Raw genomic sequence first — 22,541 nt, forward strand, 5'->3', positions numbered from 1 at the left:
AAAAATTTGGTACTTCTGTCCTTGATAATCTTTGATATCTGATGTGCTTTGACGATATTAACAACTTCATTAGTCACATATTAATACTAGTTTACAACATACAAGTGTGATCAAGGTTCACAGATTCAATACCAGATTTTTATATCTTTACGTAATGAAGCCACTGATGACGTAATTAGTTTACCTTTCTCGTCGGTGACATATCGCTGTCACGATATACAAATGTCTGCAGTTTTGTGTTGTCAGAACTGGGTGGTCCTGGAACGTGAAATGTGGCGTATGGTCGGATATCTTCTGAATATTCTGTAAACGCGTAATAAAGGTAGTTTTTATGGGTTTAATAGGCTTAAATGTTCACAAAGGAAATGAAGAATTGAAGTTAAGTTTCACTATTGTCAAAGATAATTCCTTGTGTCACCTCACCTGGTATACATTCCAGTGTTGCTGGAGACGAAGGAAGTTTCCTCACTGTAGCGTAATACTGCTCTCTTCTAGCTAGATTCTGTTTGTTGTCTTGTGTGGCAGTAGACTGTACATCCTGCAAGCTAGGGTGAGGGGATGGGCCAGATCCTGCTCCTGAAAATGAAAATAGGAACCATTTACAATCTACAGTACATAAACGGTGTTTACACTTACAGTGTGGAAACCAGGGAGATTCATTTGAGTTACCGCCCACTGCACATGGCTTCATGAATATTGTACAGCTTCTAGATTTTGTCTACGTCGGCCTCATAGTGTAGGGGTAGCGTTCCCGCCTCTTATTCGAAGGCCCTGAGTTGAATTTGCAGGTAGTGTAGGGATTTTATTTCCGGGTAGTGGCTTTCATTCAAACCTCTGAGACCAACTGAGAAGCTGTTTGATATGAGAGGCAGCGGACGTGGTCAAGAAAGCTTGACACCCTTTCTCGTCGGTGAACTACTACTACAGATCTGTCTTGCAGGGCATTTCCAACAAGATGGCACACCATCACATTTTGCCCTCGCTGTTCTTGCCTATGTCGGCCACACATTTCCTGGTCGATGGATTGGTCGTGATAGACCACTGCGCTGGCCTCCATACTTTCCAGACTTGACACCCTGTGATTTCTGGTTATGTGGTATGGTAAAGGAGCGTGTGTATACCAGGCAAGTGAGTGAGATCAGTGACAAAAAGGACTGGATATGGGACGTGATAGTGGACAGAAATCCAGATAATTTTCAATATGTAACTTATACTATGATAAATGAGCTATTTTTTCTCTCTTTACGTATATTGACCGGATGCAATAAAGTTTACCTGTACCTCAACATATTACTGTATTTCACTGTCATAAATTAAGAGGGGTTTATTATAGACACGTTCCTGATATAATAAGCAGTGGCGGCTCGTCAAATACACTGGCGTAAAAACATATCCAAACAGCACGGAGGGGTTGTGCTAGACTAACGAACGTTGATAGGTTTGTTTATAAATCTGAAAGATGATGTTGATTCAAATTTCCCCCAAATCGTATTAGTGTGGCGCTAGTAGCGGCCCCTTGACGTTGCATATCAGGTTTGCTTTAAATACGGGCTGTACTGTGCGAGAGCATTAGTTACATGTGAGATTAGACGGAGTGACTGTGAGTGGGTCAACAATGCCTTCACAACGACGAAGAGGCCAGTATCAGCAGCTCACTGCGGTTGAATGAGACCGTATAATAGGGTTACGTGAAGGTGGATATTCCTTCCGCGCTATTGCAGAACGACGTGGCAGGAATGTCTCCACTGTTCATGCGTGTTGGCAGTAGTGGTCACGAGAAGGTATGCTCCCAAGAAGACCGGGCTCCTGACGTCCCCGTGGCGCCACAGAGAGGGAGGACCACGGTATTTGGCGTATGGCTGTGGCGCAGCGGACTGCGTCTGCAGCAGCAATTCGAGCGGCAGTTGGCACTACAGTGACGCAACGAACTGTTCGAAATCGGTTACCTGAAGGACAGCTCCGAGCCAGACGCTCTGCGAAGTGCATTCCACTTACCCCAAACCACCGCCGTCTGCGACTTCAGTGGTGTCAAGCGAGGGCTTATTGGAGAATGGAGTGGAGGTCCGTTGTGTTTTCCAGGTTCTGCCTTGGTGCCATTGATGGCCGTGTGTTGGTTAGGAGGAGACCAGGTGAGTGCCTGCATTCCACCTGTCTGCGGCGTCGACACACTGGTCCGACACCGGGAGTTCTGGTCTGGGGAGCAATTTCTATGACAGCAGGAGCATTCTCGTGGTTATCCCACGCACCCTGACTGCAGATGTATACGACCATCTGGTCCGGCATTCACTGTCCCTGTATTGACCGATCAAGTGCAACAGGCATGGAACTCATCCCACAAGCTGACATCCGGGACCTGTACGACACAATGCATGCACGTATGCATCTCTGCATTCAACAGTCAGGCGATTACACCGGTCATTAATGGACCAGCATAGCACATTTGCGATGGCTTTTCTCGCGCGGATATTAACCTGTAGTCTTGTACCTTTAATCAATTAAATTATGTTATCTAGACAAATATAATATCAAAATTTCCGTATTCTGCATTCCTTATTTCATGGTGTTTAGATATTTTTTTCCGCAAGAGTAGAAATATATGTGTTCACAAAATTTAACAGTAATAATAACGTATTGAGTAAAATGCTTGTCACTGAGCGAGTTGGCCGTGAGGTTAGGGTCGCGCAACTGTGAGCTTGCATTCGGGAGATAGTGGGTTCGAACCCCACTGTCGGCAGCCCTAGAGAAGGGTTTTCGTGGCTTCCCGTTTACACAACAAGCAAATGCTGGGGCACTGTGCCGTCGTTAAGGCCGCGGCCGCTTCCTTCCCACTTCTAATCCTTTGCTATCCCATCGTCGCCATGTGACCTATCTGTGTCGGTGCGACGTAAAGCAAATTAAGAAAAAAGGAGCTTGCCATTCGCCTAACTGAAATGGCGCCTGGCTTTTAGTGCCGGGAGTGTGCGAGGACAAGTTCGGCTCGCCAGATGAAGGTCTTTTGATTTGACACTCGTAGGCGACCTGCGGTTCGCCTAACTGCGCTGTATGTAAAGGTATCACATTTTAATATTGAATCTATCGAGACCATAGTTGCCTTTCCCGATGAAAATAACAAATCTATATGAAAGCACAATTGACAGGCACGATTACTCTGTATGCTTTCGCAGCCAGTGCATACACAATGAGAAACTACACAATAACAGTAACTCAAACTAGTCTTCACCAGCTTAAAGACCACGGGATACCAAAGATATTGCGGGTTACTGAAGTCTAATATAATGACTATTAATTTTCGAAGAAGTATGAGTTGGTACAAAATCCATAGAGATGGCAGCGCTAATCAGGAATGTTTAGTTACTGAAGTTCTGAAGAAATAGCACATTGGAAATATGCCCTTCCTATACAGTAACAGATCCGTAAGATATGATGCCACCATCGCTCGCGCATGCGTGAAGCCTGCCACAGCGACAGCACAATACCGATGTGCACATTCAAGCAAGTTTGAAGCGTAGAACACGGCAAATCTAAAATGCGGCAGATCAAAATTCTAATGAATAAGTTAGATACCGAGTAATTAAAGGGTAACATGGTTCCCAGTTCCAGACTTTTGATGTTCAGAATATTTTTAAAAGGTCTGGTTTTCTTGCAATTACAGTGTCTTTAAAAACACACTGTATTCAAACAACATTTCATTGAATGGTGCGAGGAGAGCTTCGTACTCACAATCGAATGTCACTCCTGGCTTGTGCCAAGTGCGTTGTCTCTCTCGCTAGACTGTGATGTACGCTTGGTACGTAAGCTCTCTGCATTTACGTCATGCCAGCCCGGCCGCACTGGGCTAGCCTCAACGGGCACCCTACTGAGCACCTCTGCCCTAAAGGGTTACCCCCTCTCTCACGCCAAGAGATGCGGGCGGGTGAAAGTGGTGTGAAGCATTACAGGAGAAGGTTGAAGGAATGCGACTATAGAAGGTGATAGGAGAATGGTGTCTGCCTCTTGGCTAGTATTTTATTTTGATGATGGTGGGTTGTTGGTATGTACTGTATGTATGTCTTGATGGAAGTTGATTGGCAGAGGGATTTTTTTGGTGATGGATGAATGAGCGAGTGAATGATTGTATGGGTGGATGAATTAATATACGGGCTGAAGACTTGAAGAATGATTTCACTGATGAATGGTGAGAGAGTTCATGTAGAGAAAAGTTAATAATCGGAGGTATGAGTTCATGGATAAATGAATGAGAGTCCATCTAAGGGAACTAGTTACAATTCTCTTTAAGTAAATATGCTCTTTGTTAAACGAAAGAAGGACACTTCCTTCTATGGACAGTCAAGAAATATTGGAAAAGTAATTAATATTCTTGCAAACTAGAATCTGTTATCGTTTACTTTGTTGACTAGCTGTCGTTGATGTGAGTGTAATAAATTCTATATGACTTACGTTTCTTCAGACAGAAACAGACTCCAAGGAAGCTAAGGAGCAGTGCAACCACCGACACCACAGCCAGGACCACCATTTTTACATCTTTGTGAAGTGGTGTTCGATGATCTGTACGAGTGACAACATGACTCGGACTCACTGTACCTGTGAAAAGAGACATAAAAAGGAGATTACATCAACTATAGAAAATTCAGAGTTACAACTAATGATAGTTATTCAGTACAGATTATTACTGACAGCAGTGATATGAACATATTATTCTCCTTCCTAGACTTTTCACGATTTCGTGGGGTCGGAATTTTGCATGGATTCAGCCCAGTTTTACGGCTGGATGCATTTATTTACGCCAACCCTATATAGCGGCAAATGTTCAGTATTCCGTTTATCTGTGGTGGCTTGTAGTGTGATATGAAGAGGCATGGTATTATCGCATTAAGTTATGCTCGATTTCGCGCAAAGGATATAATTTTTCGCGTTATTTAGCGAAATAGGGCTGACCCCATCGCTTTAATTTCGCGTAAATGCTTTCCTAAAGTTATTCATAAAACGTTAAATTCGTGAGATTTGTGAATTATTTATGTGAATGGTAGATATATAAAGAGAAGCAATATTGATTATCATTCATTATTCCTTATGTAATTTTGATTAGAACTATAATGTGGCCTTAACCAAGATTACATAAACAATTACCATTTCACCCTATATGACCATAGCTTTCACCCCTATCTGGCCTTACTATAAAGGGATTTTATAGAATATTAATACAAAGAGATATTTCTGTCGAAATGAGAAATCCTTCTTCTGTCTTCTGTTTCCCTTCACATACGTGATGGTGAAATACAGTTTCAAGATCGTTATTTTCCATGAATTTCGCTGCATTTTTGCACTTATCGCAAAATAAGTAATTTTCAATTTAAACTGACCTTGTCGCTTTAATTCGCTGTAATTCGCGATAAGAAATCACTAATTTCTTAACCAGAATCATATGATTCGTTAAGATATTTCAAAATCGCTTCAAAATATTTTTCGCAGCGTTTATTGTTAATGTGAATGAAACCATGCCTCTAATGATATCGTCCCTGTTCTGCCAAAACGGCGAATGTTACAATGCTCCTCCTATCCATTATTTCCCTTAAGACTGGTCACGCCTTCCAGCAATATATTGATATGCGGTCCATCAGAACAATTTTCGTTGAGTTCATTTTCCTATGCCCGTGTGTAAAGGAAAATGAACCTTAAATACATCACACTCTAGGAGTGGGTAAATGTCATGGAAACATACATTCCTTCAGTATGGTACAGTGAGGTTCATTTTCCTTTACACACACACGTAGGACAATGAACTCAACGGAAATTGTTCTGATGGACCGAATATCAATATGTGGCTGGAAGGCGTGACCAGTCTTAAGGGAAATAATGGGTAGGAAGAGCATTGTAACATTTGCCGTTTTGGCAGAACAGGGACGATATGTTATGCGTACATGAAGATGTGCATTAAATCGGATTATTCCAACTCAGCGTCTGAGGGCTAGGAAAAGGAACGCACGCGCTGGGATGCTGATCTTGTGTTTTAGCCAACATTACAAACCATTTAAGTGATTTAAACGTTTCTTTGCAATGCAAAAATGTGTTGATTGGTGCTATGTAGGAAATAATTTTTGTTTTTAAGATGGAACTTTCATTCTTCGAAAAACAATTACATGAGAAGATTTTTAAGAATTTCCATCTTGAAAACCATGTGACTTTTCCTATTGTAACACCGAATGTTATTGCGAATCATCATACAATTCAACAATGGTTTAGAAATATCGAAGAAAAATTCACAGCCTGTTTCCATTGATTCGACCGGGTCAGGAAAGGAATGAATGAAGCCCCCATCTAGCGGTGAGGATAGGAGTTATGCCGACTGCCGAAGCCTGTCGTACTCCTCTGGGGCAATGATTTGTGGTATTTATCACGGTGACGTAACGGTCACAGTGTCTTTCGGCGCCATCTACTTAATTACGAACTCTCTTGTTATTTGTTATTTTCCCTTACTACGATAGATAATTATTCCTGCTTAATTGTCTAGATAGACTTTATGTTGGTGAAACCTGACAAAGAAATAAATATTATTTCCGGACAGGAAATTGGTGACCCCGACGTGATACTTGTGAATAGAAATTAATCATTTTCTTCCGCGTGTGAACTGTTATATTTTCACAACATACGCTATCGCTCTTTTCATTGTGCCGAGAGTACTGGGACACATTTAACCTAATGACATCAGCTTCCCAGACTGCAACTAGTGCGTCATTACAAACTCATATTAGTGAACTTACACTGTTAGTTACTGCAATGCCGACTGAACATTGCCGCTCCAGCCGTTCACCTTTACAACACCGTTCTTCTCGTCGACATCGTTCCCCACGACCGACTTTAACCAACAGAGATATTTGCTGGTATCATAAAAAATTCGGGTCTAAAGCTCGGCATTAGACTGAAAGGTGAAATGAAATAATATTGGAGAATGTTACTGGAATGAAAGATGACGGAGTAGCCAGAGAAAAACCTGTCCCGCCTCCGCTTTGTTCAGCACAACTTAGACGGAATGATCGGGATTTGAACCACGGAACCCAGTGGTGAGAGGCCGGAGGGCTGCCACCGGAGCCACGGAGGCTTTCGAATGTCGAAGAAATATCTCCTGAATTACAAAAAATATTTTCTGTAAATTTTGAACAGGTCGCAGTCAAATTTTAAAGAGAACTGATAAGGATTCAAAGGCGTGCTCGGTTCGCCCGGAAGGACGTGGGTTCGAATCCCCTTCAGGAAGTCGTAAAATTTAAGAAACGAGATTTCCACTTCCGGAGGTGCATATGGCCCTGAGGTTCACTCAACCTGCACCAAAAATGAGTACCAGGTTAATTCCTGGGGGCAAAGGCGGCCGGGCATAGAGCTAACCACTCTACCCCATCACGTGCCGCGGTTAACAATGGTGGAAGCCTTTACCTTCCACTCCTCCAAGGGCCTTCATGGCCTGTACGGAGGTGTCTTTGTCTTTGTTTGATAAGGATTCAGTGTAACATAATTTTGAAACGTAGGCATTACAGGATTCCAGGTGGCCTCCTTACATTATATAGGAACTTGAAACAAAGAGAGTTTCCGCGTGTCCACGCATTGGCATGCAAATTAGTTGCGATGTTTGGCTCTACAAGCCTTTACTCCAAAACCGGAGTAAGAGTAAAACTAGGTATTGTCTGTCCGATGTTGTGCTGGATGCAGAGTTATGCATTCATTCTGCAAAAACAATTTTCCCTGACATAGCAGAGGATTTAACCAGACGAAGTTAAAATACCGCCCTGGCCGGGAATAGAACCCGCGACCTTCTGAATCGATGGCCAGTACGCTTACCACTCAGCCTTGGAGCCGGTCAGAGGTGTGCGTATCAACTTACAATATTGAAGTTATGGGCAGTCTTTGTCTTCTGGGATATTCGGTTGGTGTTTCACTTACTCTACAAGTAGGCCTTGTCTAGGCAATAGGGACGTGATAGCTGAGTGGCATTGTCAGTGACTTCTTATTAAATAAGGCCGTGGTTGGTCCCGGCGAATGCAGGTGGGGATTTTGAAATGTAAATCCACATTCCTCCGGTTCGGAATTAACGTAAAATTGAAGGTTTCTTGGCTATGGGCACGTTTAAGATGGAGCTGACTTACAAGGAGAGTAAATAGTATGGAGGACAACGATATTCTGCGAGGTTAATCAACAGTTTTAACAAAAATGTTAAGGGACACACTATGATTTGAACATACGCAACCCTGTCCATATATTATTAGGTACTATACCGACATTTTATCCACCTCTGTGGTGTAGTGGTAAGTGGGATTAGCTGCCACGCCGGGAGGATCGGGTTCAATTCCTGGCTCTGCTACGGAATTTGGAACGTAGTACGAGGACTGGGACACGTTCCACTCAGCCTAGGAGGTCAACTGAGTCGAGGGAGTTCAATTCCCACCTCATCCACCCTCAAAGTGGTTTTCTATGGTTTCCCACACCTTCTCCAGGGAAATGCCGCGATAGTACCTAACTTAAGGCCACGGCCGCTTCCTCCCCTCTTCCTTGCCTATCCCTTACAAACTTCCCATCTCCCACAAGGTCCTGTTCGGCATAGAAGGTGAGGCCGCCTAGGCGAGGTACTGCTCCTCCTCCCCAGTTGTATCCGTGACCAAATGTCTCAACTTCCAGGATACTGCCCTTGAGGTGGTAGAGGCAGGATCCCTCGCTGAGTCTGGAGGGTAAACAGATTTAAAAATTTTTTCTTCTTCTTTTTCTACCGCTTTCCCCTCGCCTGTGGGGTAGCGGGTGCGAACTGTGTCGCACATGTGGATTTGGCCCTGTTTTACAGCCGGATGCCCTTTCTGACGCCAACCCTGTGTGGAGGAATGTGATCACTATTGCGTGTTTCTGTGGTGGTTGGTAGTGTAATGTGTTGTCTGAATATGAAGAGGAAAGTGTTGAAACAAACACAAACACTCAGTTCCCAGGCCAGAGGCGATTAAAATCTCCGACCCGGCCGGGAATCGAACCCGGGACCCTCTGAACCGAAGGCCTCAACGCTAACCATTCAGGCAATGAGTCGGACAAACAGATTAAATAAATAATAAATAAATAACAGTATTTTAAACTGTTAATTAACAAGGGGAAATTAGTATTTTTTTGGCGTAAACTAGGCGTCCCTGGGGCTATAATTACTCCTTCTAGAATTCGTTTAAGCAAATGATTTTATTGACTTTTTGACAATAAAATGCGGAATAACTGAGTAACTAACTAACGCAACATGTATTTATTGCTGGATTGTTTCTAACATAAATATTTTATATTAGCAACGATGAAGTGTCTCGTGAAAGAAATATATCCGAAACATCCGAGCACTTTCTGAGTTTAATATTTTCTAGAGAAGGGTGGGGGGAATCATGACATAAGTTGTGTGATGTAACTTACGAATGGAAACAACAACAAATGACGCAGGAGGCAGGGAGGTTTGTACTGCTGATCAGCGGTTGCAGACTAGGTTTCGGCCTACAAATGGACAGGCCTGGGGCCTGTTCCACGAATGAACTTTACAACTTTTCAACTTTGCACTTTTCACTTTTCAATTCTTGGATAGTGCAAAGTCTTTCTGTTTTACCTAGATCTAGGTTGTACTTTTCAATTTCTTCGCAAAGTGAAAAGTCTTTGCGAATGAGTGATCCGAACAAGTTTCTTTTTTTTACAAATTGCTTAACGTCGCACTGACACAGATAGGTCTTATGGCGACAATGGGACAGGAAAGGACTAGGAGTGGAAGGAAGCGGCCTTGGCCTCAATTAAGATATAGACCCAGCATTTGCCTGGTGTGAAAATGGGAAACAACGGAAAACCATCTTCAGGGCTGCCGAGAGTGGGGTTCGAACCCACTATCTCCCGAATACTGGATACTGGCCGCAATTAAGCGACTGCAGCTACCGATCAAGTTTATTTCATGGGCAAACTATATAGGCCTAATACTGTATGATTTTAATGCTTTATTTTTCGCGGCGAACTTGACGGTATAGTTGTGGTACCGTTAGTTTTAAAGTTGTTATCATGGGAAATAAAGGTTATTACAAGAAGCTAGCTGTATTGGAAGTTGTCAAGGAGAAACGGGACATCCTTTTTGACAACTATAAAAATATCCTCTAAAATGATGACACGCATCAATATTAACGAGAGTACCGTCAACACAGCCACACACAGAAGGAAATTCACCCTTCATTATAAATCCTGTCGCTATATTATGTGGATTATCAGGTCAACGTACTGTGTTAGGAAATATTACATTTACTGTAACATCTACGACTTTGGTAACAGTTCTGCAAATAATTGATTTTGATGTCCCTTGCATTGCTGCTAGACCGTGCAGCTGGGCACCATTTTCTAACCATTGTGATCATATAAGAATTTGTTCTTTTTCGGAAAGGGATTGACTTCTTTTTGTCGTATTTTTCAATAAATTACTGATCATTTCAAGAATATAGTCAGCCTGTGTTGGGGTAATACGAAATCACTCACGAAATTCCGTCGAAGTGAGGTTATGAAAATTAATCCTGTCTTTGTACGTTCTCTTGTTGTATTCTTCATCACTGTCCTCAATTGATGCTAACGAAAGCTTTTGTCGTAACGTGTTCATATCACTAAACTAAATTCTACGCCGAGAGACTAGTGTACATAATCGTTAATTAACAGATGAAAAGGGAATCATCTCTTTGCAAGATTTCTGAAAACTTTTCACTTCATTTCTTTGCACTTTGCATTTCTGTACTAATGGAGGAACATAACAAGCTATATCTGAAAAGTGATGGTGGAACAACATCTGAACTGAAAAGTGCAAAGTGAAAAGTTGCAATGTTCGTTCGTGGAACGGGCCCCTGGTCCGTAGTCCGAGGGCTCTGCATTCCGACCGACCATCCGAGCAGAGAAGGGGTGGCCACGGCGTTACCGTGACTCTATTCCTCTGTACTCGGGAGACTGAAAGGGGGCTGGTCCCAACCGTCGGCTGTCCTGAGAATGGTTTTCCATTGCTTTCCATTCTCTTGCACTTAAGGGTGCGAGTAAACGGGGAGACTTTTGAAGCATCAGTGGTGTCGCGCCACTTCTTTATATAGCGACTTGACTTGCGAATTCTAATAGCGACACGGTCTTTCGCAGTCGAGGTAATTGAAGTGGAAGAGCTACCTGCGATAGTATTATTGTCCCTTTTGCAGAAAAAGAAGAGGAGAAGGAAGAGGAGGTTCTGGATCCATCCTATTATTCAAGATCGAACATCAACGAATATATTTTATACAATGTACTCTCGTCTCAGAGCAGATGCAGTGGAATTCTTTAGTTATTGTAGGACGTCTGTCACATCATTTGATGAATTGTATGTCATCCTGAAAGAAAGGTTGACTCGTCAAAACACCGTCATGACACCAGCTGTGCCTCCGGAAGTTTTTCTATATCAATAATACATTTCTCCGTGTCATTTTCAGTCCGATCCATTGGTGGGTAGCAACTACTGCCCTCCACGTGTGACAGGGCAGTATGGATATTGTTGACTCACTGTTGCAGCGCGACATGTCGAGAAACTCATGAGTCGTGTGCATGGTCGACGGTAGCGCACGACTTGGCGAGTAGCACTACACCGTGTGTATGTCGTCATCTTCGACTGTTGAATGAGGGTCTAGAGCAGGGATGGCGAATCTTTACCAACTAGTGTGCCATTTTAAGTCTGGTTTATTATTCTCAACTGTCTACTGTGCCACTTGTTATTTTCCTTTGTAAAGGCTACAACACCCCCCCCCCACCTTCCATCACAATTCCGAATTATGTTTCCTAACATGTTATTACATATATTGTACCCTAATGCTGCCCGCCTTATGGGTGCAATATATATTGTAAAATAATATATTTGATTGCATGTTCCGTGGTTGCATTTTTCCAATACCGCAAAAATACATTTTTAAACAAGTATATTCTAAGAATACCTAAGATTATTTGTAAAACAATATAATAATCACTCATTGTAACACACTTCGTAATTAAGTATTATTAATTATGGAAATCAGAAATACTAATATTGCTAAAGGACTTTAAGTAAAATCTCGTTTTCAACTTTAGTGTGAAACTTGTTGCTGAATCTTAGCGGCCATGTCATTTATGTTAGGTTCATAACTTGTTGTCTTCATTAACACACAAGAGGCACTTAGGTCTGAACCAAGACGGTTGACTTCACAACGTACATTGTAGAAAATAGATGCTCGCAGGCGTATGGATAAATAGCGCTGTAACAAGTTTCTTCATGGTCCAAAATTTTTGTGGGAGGCTGTTCCACTGGTTAAGTACCTATTAAGTTCTCCGGCTTCTGGAGAGAGTATTCACCATAAACAACACACTCGATTAAAAAAAAAAATGCTTCACCAGATTGTACGAATTTGTTCACCCATGTGGTGCTTTCTTGAAATTCAGTCAACATCATTTCTGAACTGTCAATATCCAACCACTAAAAAAAAAAAAAAAGGACCGCAATATAATTCATTTTTGCAATATGAGGTTTTGAAATAGAGTGCGATAATGTCTCCATTTCTCGAAACTGGGGTAATCTCTTGACAAGTATTAGTCTTAAAAATTTCAAAACAATAAACTTTTACACAGTAAGAAAACTTACGCGCTGCTGACAACCACACACAAGCCAAAGTGATGTGGGTGAGCGAATGGCTCGCCGGCCGCATCTGACATCTATTTCACTTGACTTGCAGGCCTATCAGTGTTGCAACGTTGCCTTAATGCACTTCCAAACGGAACTAGAACTTAGATTTTCGGTTTTTATTTCTTAAACCTGAAACACTATGACTATACAGTTTGTGGCTCTGTTATTCGTACAGGCTTCAATTTCTTATGAAATCTCGTATATTCACATTAACGATTGAAACATTGAAATAAAACGTACTTTACGGCTAGAAACATGGTTTGTCAATGATGATTCATTAGCAAAAGAACATACTTATTTCTATACAGGCAAGAATATTTGATATGAATGTGCCGACATCGACAAATGCGTGTACATGCAAGCACAGAAATGGTGTCCCAACGTAAACAATCAACACTGCCCCACTCCAGTACAGAAAAGGAGGCGAGGGAGTGAAGGGGTAGTGTCGAAGAGCACTCCAGTACTGAAAAGGAGGGGAGGGAGTGAACTGGTAGTGCTGAAGGCACAGTGTGTGTATTGCTATACATCCGCCACTGTGCCCATTTCGATCACAACAGTCTTGTAGCGGGCTGTCTACCTGCACCAATGCGTTAAGCGTGGAGGTGGGGGTATACCGTGCTTTGTTTATATCGGGACACCATATCTGTGCTCGCGTGTACCAGTTGTATTCGTACACATGAACAGGATGCCCACTGTTTGTTTGCGATGCACGGAAAAGTCTCAGTGATGGCATACGACTGGTCAAGTGCGTTACTTTCCTTCCTAGTGTATCTGTGGTGGACATGGGTAGGAGTGCAGAGTTAAGTACACTAAGTACACTAAGTATACTTAAACTGGCACTTAAAAGATTTTCATTACGAAAGATTGGACAGCTGGTTAATAGAACACATTCTACGGTGCAATATGTGGTTGGTAAATTTAAATACAAAGGCCCTGTTAAGAACACGCCAAGGAAATCGAGGAGAAAGTGTTTAACTGAAAGGGAAGAACGGTTTGCTGTTCGGCTGATGAAGTCAGATTCCAAATTAAGTGCACCATTATTGAGACAACTCACGGAGGAACGAACTGGAAAGAAGATCAGCAACTCCACCATCCATCGGACCCTGTACCGGCATGGGTACTATGAAAGAATCCCTCGGAAATGGCCATATGTAAGTAGAAAAGAAACCAGAAGGCTTAGACTGACATTCGCTAAGGAGCATGTAAGTAAGGATAACGAATTCTGGAATGATTTTATCTGGTCTGATGAGACAAAAATAAGCCTATTTGGGTCAGATGGCATCCACAGAATATGGATAAAAATTAGTACGGACAAAGATGTGGCGAATACACTCCCAACTGTAAAATACGGTGTTAGGTCTGTAATGCTTTGGGGCTGTATGTCGGCCAGAGGTGTGGGTAACATACATTTCATTGACGGAATAATGAACAAGGAGGGCTATAATGCAATCCTGAAGGAAAACGTGAAGCAGAGTGCCGAAAAAAATGGGGATGCCACCTGTTTATATGTTCCAGCATGATAATGACCCAAAACACACTGCTGATATTAATAAGACAGGGTTGATCTGGAACATTCCTAAGCAGATTAGAACACCTCCCCAGTCCCCGGTTTTAAATCCCATCGAACATATTTGAGCTACATTGAAGAGGAATCTCCGTAGGCAACGTGTGCGTACGAATGAGGTACTTAAAAGTGTGATTCTTCAGGAATGGCAGAAAATCAGCCCGGACATGTGCAAGAAATTAGTGTATTCTATGCGGTGACGATGCTAGGGAACATTCCACTAGATACTAACATGTTCCAGAAACCATGTATTTTTTGTTTATGTCAAGTGTTCAATTTGTTTGTACGAATAGGAAAGATACCAGATTATGGGCGCGCTTTTCTTGATTAGAAGCTGTATATGTTTTGTTAACATGATTGCAAACAGATACAGTAGATATATGTTTTCTGAAGGCTTTGTTGAATACATGTTCAGTGAATAAACTCCTTTTCAGTTTATTCTTTTCTGGCAGTGCTTTGAAGTACTAAAGCAAACAGCCCGTGCGAATAGAATAGGTACATACTGTAGATGCACGAGATATGTATACGTATATAAACACGTTAATATGTGCATGTGGTGTGCCACACCGAAATCGTGATTGCGTGTCACCTAGTGACACGCGTGCCATAGGTTCGCCATCCCTGGTCTAGAGCAACATGTGTCGCGCGTCACAAGTCGCTTCGACCGATGCAGGCCTATGGCGAATGCCGCGACAGTTCATAGAATAGGCCACGGCCTATATTTACCACATACCGAGCTCGATAGCTGCAGTCGCTTAAGTGCGGCCAGTATCCAGTATTCGGGAGATAGTAGGTTTGAACCCCACTGTCGGCAGCCCTGAAAATGGTTTTCCGCGGTTTCCCATTTTCACACCAGGCAAATGCTGGAGCTGTAAATTAAGGCCACGGCCGCTTCCTTCCCAGTCCTAGCCCTTTCCTGTCCCATCGTCGCCACAAGACCTATCTGTGTCGGTACGACGTAAAGCAACTAGAAAAAAAACAACAATTTTTTTTTTATCTCTTTCACCACAACAAATCCCCCAGCTTGAGAGACGGCGTCACCGTCTAAGAGGCCCGCCTGCCCCCTTCAGAGGAGGAAGGAAAACACTGAGTATTTGTAGTAGCTGTATTGCTCAGTGGAACTGCGGAACAGTAGTATGGGTAGGTCAGGTGAGCTTGGTGACTTTCAGCGTGGGGTAATAATTGGTTGCCTCATAAGCAAGAAGCCAACGGCCGTAGCCGCGTTGAAACACCGGACCCCGTGAGATCTCCGAAGTTAAGCAACATTGGGCGTGGTCAGGAGTTGGATGGGTTGCCACGCGCTGTTGGTGGGGGGTAAGGGAATGGAGGAGCGGAAAGGATCTGGCCACCTTACCGCACGTAAACTCCGGCTCAGGAACACCTCTGCGGAGGTTCGGACCTGCCTTCTGGCAGAATAACCCTTACCTTACCTCATAAGCAAGAAATCTGTAAAGGGCATTTCTAACATTACGAATATACCGAAATAGACTGTGAGTGGAAACGTGAAGGTCCTACCACAGCACAAACTCGATAATATTCTGACACCCATGCAACAAAGATAGAGAATTTCAAGGTGCTACGCAAAGTGAAGCCAGTCCCATGCATATGCGTGGGGAATTAAAAAGAATAGTGTTTTATGGTTGAGCAACTGCCCGTAAACCAAATATTTTCTTCTTAACACTCTCGCTAACAAACCTGTAGAGAATCGCTCATTTAAACGAATGTTGTTTTGCTAAGCGGAGTTTCTACGGGTCAGGACATCGGGGAATTATGCCTCGTACTCTTAGTAACGATAATGAGCAAGAGATGACACTCCAACTGACATATTTTCAAGGCTACGCCTTTCTCATGATAGTGTTATCGCGCCACTTCATCGCGCGCGCGTCAGTGGAAATGGATGCTCGCCAAATTTTACGACACCTCGTAATCTGCAGGCCTTCAGGCTGAGCAGCGGCCGCTTGGTAGGCTATGGCCCTTGGGGGCTCTTGGGCCATGGGTTTAGTGATAATAAGTAAAATGATACAATTTTATAAACGGTGACCCTTGGTGGGACTTTTCTTTGTGACATTTACGTGGTTGAAAAATCTCCCGTAAAATTTGAGATTAAAGTTTGTAACATAATTGCAACACAAAATAAATGTATCGTAGAAAATGCCTGGCTTCCAGGGACATGTACATAAATAGGGTCTGGTAATATTAATATTAATAATAATAATAATAATAATAATAATAATAATAATAATAATAATAATAATAATTGTACCGGGCGGTACACCTCCACGCCGCTAATTTAAAATGTGCGCCAGTTGAAACTCCTCTGCTGGAGGAAGTCTGAACCTTATTGACGGTATAAATTTTCAAGTTCTCAGAAGATGTCACTACCTGGAAATTTTGGAGTTTTTGAACTGTGTCATTTTCGACGTATTTTTGTTTTGCTTGTAGTAAGAAGTGTGAACTTTCTCTTCTAGAGGACACTACTGAAGATCAACAATAGTGCACCCTAGTGCGGAGTGAAAGAACTGTTTTTTTTTTGAGAAATTTTTATTTCAAAAGTTTGTTTCTTGTTAAATTTCTTTCTGTTATTGTTTAAGTTGGCTGTATACCCCTCTCTTTCCCCTTGTTTTGTATTTAGCCAATCCCGAATTTCTTTTATTCATTTCTGACCAATCGGATGTATCTTCCCCCAACTTGAATAGGTTGCTGTATCCTACCCAATAAAGTGTTTGTGGGAGGGTGTTTTCATTCCCCTAACGCCTCGAACCTTCCGCGAGAGAATATAAACTGCTGATTTTAGGGTCTCCGGGCCACTTCTGTTCCATCTTTCAGTGTGTAAAGTACATAGCAGGGGGCGGGAAGCGCCTCTTTCTCCGGCTGCGGTCAACAACCAGGTAATGGCCGATTAATTACTTCTTTTCTTGCTTGCTCAGCAGTTTAACTCTCGGGGCGGGTCCGAAGTTTTTCCATTATGTAACCTTCCTTAAAATGTAAAGAAACTTGTATCTATTCTATCTTTTAAACTACATATTGGGATAGAGAGTGCTTAACCCTCTCGAGCTCCCACTCATATTGTTTTGAGGTGAACTTATTTTCTCAACCTATTCTTCTTTAACATTATGTAAATTTGTTTCTTTTCTTGAGTCACCTCCGTAGTATGGGATTAGCCCTTGCATCAGTGGCCTAGAGCCAAATTAGGTTTTGAAACAAATACATTAGGAGTGCAGATCGCCTCCTCTCAAATTGTTATTTTAGAGGTCATGTAATTACCCCTTTTGTTTCATCTAATAGACCTCAGTAGGTTGGGTATTTTACCCCTGTGTCTATGTCCAGAGAGGACAACTTGAAGGTGGAGTTTGGTGTGGCCTTTGAGAGGCTTAAAGTGAGAGCGAGTGGCTCTTTTTTGAAAATTGAGTGTTGTATGCCTCGTGGAGGCTTTTCGGTGTAATTTGGAGCAAGTGCTCCTGAGCATGAATGGGGTTTTCTGCGCTCTGTTAATACTTATTTTGAAGTAAGGTTGGGCTGATTGCCCAAGCATTGTAAAGTCAGGGCGCGAAGCCCGAATCCTGTAAATATTCTAACTACCTTTGTGACTTGCTACTCTGTACCTGCCATGCTTGTTATTTCTTTATTTTGAAAAGGAAATATAACCTTGTTAAATTTTAAATTAATTTTACTTTCGTAGCTTGAGACCTGTTCACCACCCCGCACCTTCTTTCACGCATAACTACCACAAAAACACGGTAACAAGTGGTAGCAGAGCGTGGTTGAATGGGTCTCATTTTAGCCCCTTTTGACGGCTAAACATTGTTTTGATCCGAACTCTAACCATTTTCTCAGTTGCTGGAATTTTTTGAGTTTTTCAAAATTGTTCTGTCATCATGCCCGGCCCTCGCGATGTTCTCCATCTTAACTATTTGCGCAAGGAGGAGTTGATCTATGAATTGACTATTAGAAATGTGCAATCTGGAGGCACGGTTGCTGTAGACACAAACAAGCTTAGAGAGTCCCTTGAGTTGCCTATTTCCATCCCCACCTTGGGAGAGAAAGAAATTGACGACTCTCTTTCCACGATCGTCGAGAATATTACTGGGCTAGCATCTGTAGTTAGTTTTTTTGATGAAAATGATCCTTCTCCTAATCAAATTAAGCGTGTGCAAGCCAGGCTATATCATTTCTCAAATAGAGTTAACGATCTGTTGTCTCTAAAGCTGAATGACGTTCAGAAGAAGGAAGCTAGTACGCTGCTTGAAAATATTTCTGAATTATCTAGCAAGGTCACTCAATTGTTAACTGGGGAGGTTCCTCCCAAAAGCGATCTACCCACCACAGTGAATGTAGGTAGCGAGGAAGAGCCTTCTAAGGGAGAAGTAAATAGGAAAACCATCGCTGCTCAAACAACCTCTGCCCCATTGGACGAGTCTGAACGCCGTGCATCGTTGAATAATATACGTTCGGAATTAACTTCCTTGCCATTGAAACCTTTACCTACTATGTCACCAGGGTTTAGCAGCTTGCCTCATCCATTGGCAATGTTGCTCCGAGGTATCTCTAAGTTTTCCGTTAATACCACCAGTGACGTAATTTCATTTTTAAGATTTCTAGTTGAATTTCAGGATCATGCCCTTGTGTTTTCTCTATCTCCATGTCAAATTTTGCAAATCATCTATCCTTATGCAATTGGTATTCTCTCTGACAAAATAGTAAGAGCCATAGCTGAACAGTCATCTATTGAAGATTTTCACGCACACTTGCTTGCAAATTTTATTCCTGCTCGCGCGAGGTCATCTCTGATTCAGAAGTACTATTACCGTGTACAACGCTTGGATGAAAACTTGGCTGATTTCATACAGGACATTAAGTTTTATACTAGGGTGTTTGCTCTTCACTTCCCTGAGGATCAGATTGTACAAGCCATTGTGGAAGGTATCTCACCATCCTATAGGTCATATTTGTGCTTCGCGGCGTGCCCGCAAACTTTCTCTGAACTTGAAGCATTGGCCGTCTCAGCGGAAGGAGTTAGATACGCCGATTCTTTGCGTGTCGCGAAAGAACCCCCTCCTTCTTTTAGTAATCCTCGGCCTCCACCTCGCCGACCAGTCAATCCCCGTAAATGTTATGCTTGCGGGTCGCCTGACCATCTTCGCAATAAGTGTCCACTGATCAAGTCGAGTGGGACAAGGAATGGGGCTGGTTCATCACAAGGCTGTTTTAAATGTGGGGCTTTCTCACATATCGCCAAGAATTGCCCAAACTCAAATAGCACCCCCTCCTGCTCAAATTCTGGTGCAAATTCCACCAATGCCAATAATAAAATGTGACTAGCGGCTTCGGCTGAGTCGACTAATTCTGCTTCCCAAGGCTCAGCCCCTGGCAAAAAGGTCGTGAATTCAGGGAACGATCAGTCTTCAAATTCATCTTTTGAATGCCCTAAAGAATGTCTTAGGATTGCGGCGGATACCCCCGCACCTGTTCCTTTTCTTAAGATTGAGTTAAATAACGAGCCTATAACCGCTCTATTAGATTCAGGCAGTGTTTGTTCAATTATTTCGGACCAATGGTATTCAAAATTGAAGTCTGTTTGTAAATTACCTGACTATGATTCATCTCCTGTTCAATATGTTTCGGCTAATTCATCCCCATTAGAAATTCTAGGTTCTTTACATGTCAAAATTCGTATTTTTAAATTTACATGGAAAATTAAATTGTTTGTGGCCAAGCACTTGTCTTGCCCCATTATATTGGGAGCTGACTTCATTTCCTACACTGGTCTTGTGCTCGATCTCCAGAGCAGGTCGTGCTCTTTCAAATTTGCGTTTAATTGTAAAATCCCATTATTGAAATGTAATTCTGTATCATGTTCATCTATTTCGCCTACCCAGGATGAGATGTTGTTAGACCTTAGACATCTACCTGAGGAGCAGGCTGAGAGTATTCGTAAGTTGTGTCAGTCGTTTCCAGAGGTGTTCTCAGATACTCTTGGTGTTACTGACATTATCGAATACAAAATTGAGGTCACGGATTCGATTCCTGTCCGTTTTCCACCATATAGGCTATCTCCACCTAAAATGAAGGCATTGAAAGAAATCATCGATCAAATGTTGAAGGATGGTATTATTAGGCCCTCTAAGTCGGCGTATTCTTCGCCTATTTTTCTAGTCCCGAAACCCCAAGGAGGCTTCAGGCCTGTCATTGATTATAGGGCTCTCAATCGGAAGGTGGTGTTGCAATCTGTGCCCCTTCCTGACCTTCATTCTTGTTTTTCATGGTTTCGTAAGGCCAAGTTCTTTACTATCTTGGACTTGAATCAGGCCTATAATCAAATTCCCCTTGCCGAAGAGTCTAAACATCTTACAGCGTTTGCCACGGACTGAAATTTATACGAATACAACCGCGTGCCTTTCGGGCTCCCCACGGGAGCAGCTGTACTCACTAGGCTGCTAGATAGGGTCTTCTCCGACATCAAATTTGAGTACTTGTATCACTACTTGGATGATGTCGTCGTATTTTCAGAAACTTTTGAAGAACATCTAGATCATCTGCGAGAAGTTCTCGATCGCCTTCGTAAGGCTGGGTTAACTGTCAAGTTGTCCAAGGTTGCCTTTGCTAAGCCCTCTATGTCATTCCTAGGGCATATTGTGTCACCTGATGGTGTTGCCGTCGATCATTCCAGAACACAGGCCATCCGTGATTTTAAACCTCCCAAGGACGTTAAAGGTATCGCCAGGTTCATTGGTATGGTGAATTTCTTCAGGAAGTTTATTCCTAACTTCGCTAATAGAGCGGCGCCCTTAAACCTTCTTCGTAGGAAAGGCATCAAATTCGAGTGGGGACCTTCTCAACAAGCCGCTTTTGAAGACCTTAGCTCTCTGTAATGCCCCTGTACTGGCTATGCCTGATTTCTCGAAGAAATTCATCGTCCAAACCGACGCGTCGTCGTCAGCGGTAGCTGCAGTCCTTCTTCAAGAGACTGAACTAGGGAGGCGCCCCATCGCCTATGCGTCTAGGACATTGTCGGCTCAAGAAGCCAAGTATTCCATCTATGAGCTCGAAGGTTTGGCAGTCTTATTCGCCTTAGAGAAGTTCCGTCTCTATCTGGAACATGTCAAATTCGACCTGGAGACAGATAATCAAGCCTTAAGCTGGGTCTTAGGTAGGCCGCGTCGTACTGGTCGTATAGCCCGTTGGGCCATCCGTATTTCTGCCTTCCAGTTCGATGTCAGGCATATCAGAGGTACCGAAAATGTTGTTGCTGATGGACTCAGCCGTATGTTTTCCAACGACGTCGAGACCCGTGAACCGGTCGACAGTTCATCACCTTCCGAGTCCATACTATCTGATGTTAATGCCATCTTAACAGATGCTCCCATGCTCTTTAGGGATATCGAGAGATACCAACGTGAAGATCCGACGCTGGCTCCGATAATGGAAACCCTTTCTTCTGGGGAACAGGTTGTCCCTTATGTTCTGAGGAATGGTGTTTTATGTTGCCCATCGAGGCATGATAAGATGATGAAAGTTGTCGTTCCAGCTGTTCTTGTACCTATGATCTTCAAGTATTATCATGAGACCCCATTAGGAGGGCATCTTGGTATCTTTAAAACTCGTGAGAAGATTCGTGAAATGTTCATCTCGAAAGGTATGGACGGTGAAATCCGTGAACTAGTAAAAGCTTGTAAATCTTGTTTGCTCAGTAAACCCACCATGTCCACCAAGGTAGGCCTTTTGTCTTCGCATCAAGCGTCGCGCCCCATGGAACGCCTGTATATTGATTATGTAGGACCCTTCCCCCAGTCAAAGGGATATGCCAACAAGTTTATCTTTGTATGCGTAGATGGCTTTACTAGATTTTCCTGGTTATTTCCGACTAAGCTGGCTACCGCTCAGTCTACCATTACTTGCTTAAATTCTATTTTTGCTTCTTTTGGTCCGTGCCAATATATTGTATCTGATAATGCTAAGGCTTTTACATCTAATTTATTTCGTAAATTCTGCTTTGACCTGTCCATCTCTCATGTGACAACTTCTGCTTATTACCCTCAACCATCTCTGGCTGAACGGGTTAATCGTAATCTCAGGTCCGCGCTTATTGCCTATCATCATGAAGATCATTCCAGGTGGGACACGTCTCTGCATTGGTTAGCTTTTGCTTTGAATTCGGCGGTTCATGAATCACATAAATTTACTCCAGCTTCTTTGATGTTCAAGTTCGTTCCCAACACGCCGCTCTCTAACCTCTGTTCTCTGAGTGACATTCTACCCGAGACAATAGATCCGGATAATATTAAAGATCTTTGGAAG

The 22,541-nt window shown here is 42.7% G+C and overlaps 1 protein-coding gene across 1 annotated transcript in view; it reads right to left on the reverse strand.

Annotated features, from left to right (window-relative positions):
* LOC136863821 (cell adhesion molecule Dscam2) overlaps positions 1 to 22,541 on the reverse strand; it is a 760,504-nt gene that overhangs the window by 12,968 nt on the left and 724,995 nt on the right. The window contains exons 25-27 of the mRNA XM_067140158.2: positions 4,438 to 4,581; positions 424 to 576; positions 185 to 303 (exon numbers count right to left, since the gene is read on the reverse strand). Of these exons, the coding sequence (XP_066996259.2) occupies positions 185 to 303; positions 424 to 576; positions 4,438 to 4,581 (416 nt within the window). The remainder of the gene's footprint in view (positions 1 to 184; positions 304 to 423; positions 577 to 4,437; positions 4,582 to 22,541) is intronic.

This window comes from Anabrus simplex, chromosome 2 (assembly GCF_040414725.1).
Source record: "Anabrus simplex isolate iqAnaSimp1 chromosome 2, ASM4041472v1, whole genome shotgun sequence".
Classification (NCBI taxonomy): Eukaryota; Metazoa; Arthropoda; class Insecta; order Orthoptera; family Tettigoniidae; genus Anabrus; species Anabrus simplex.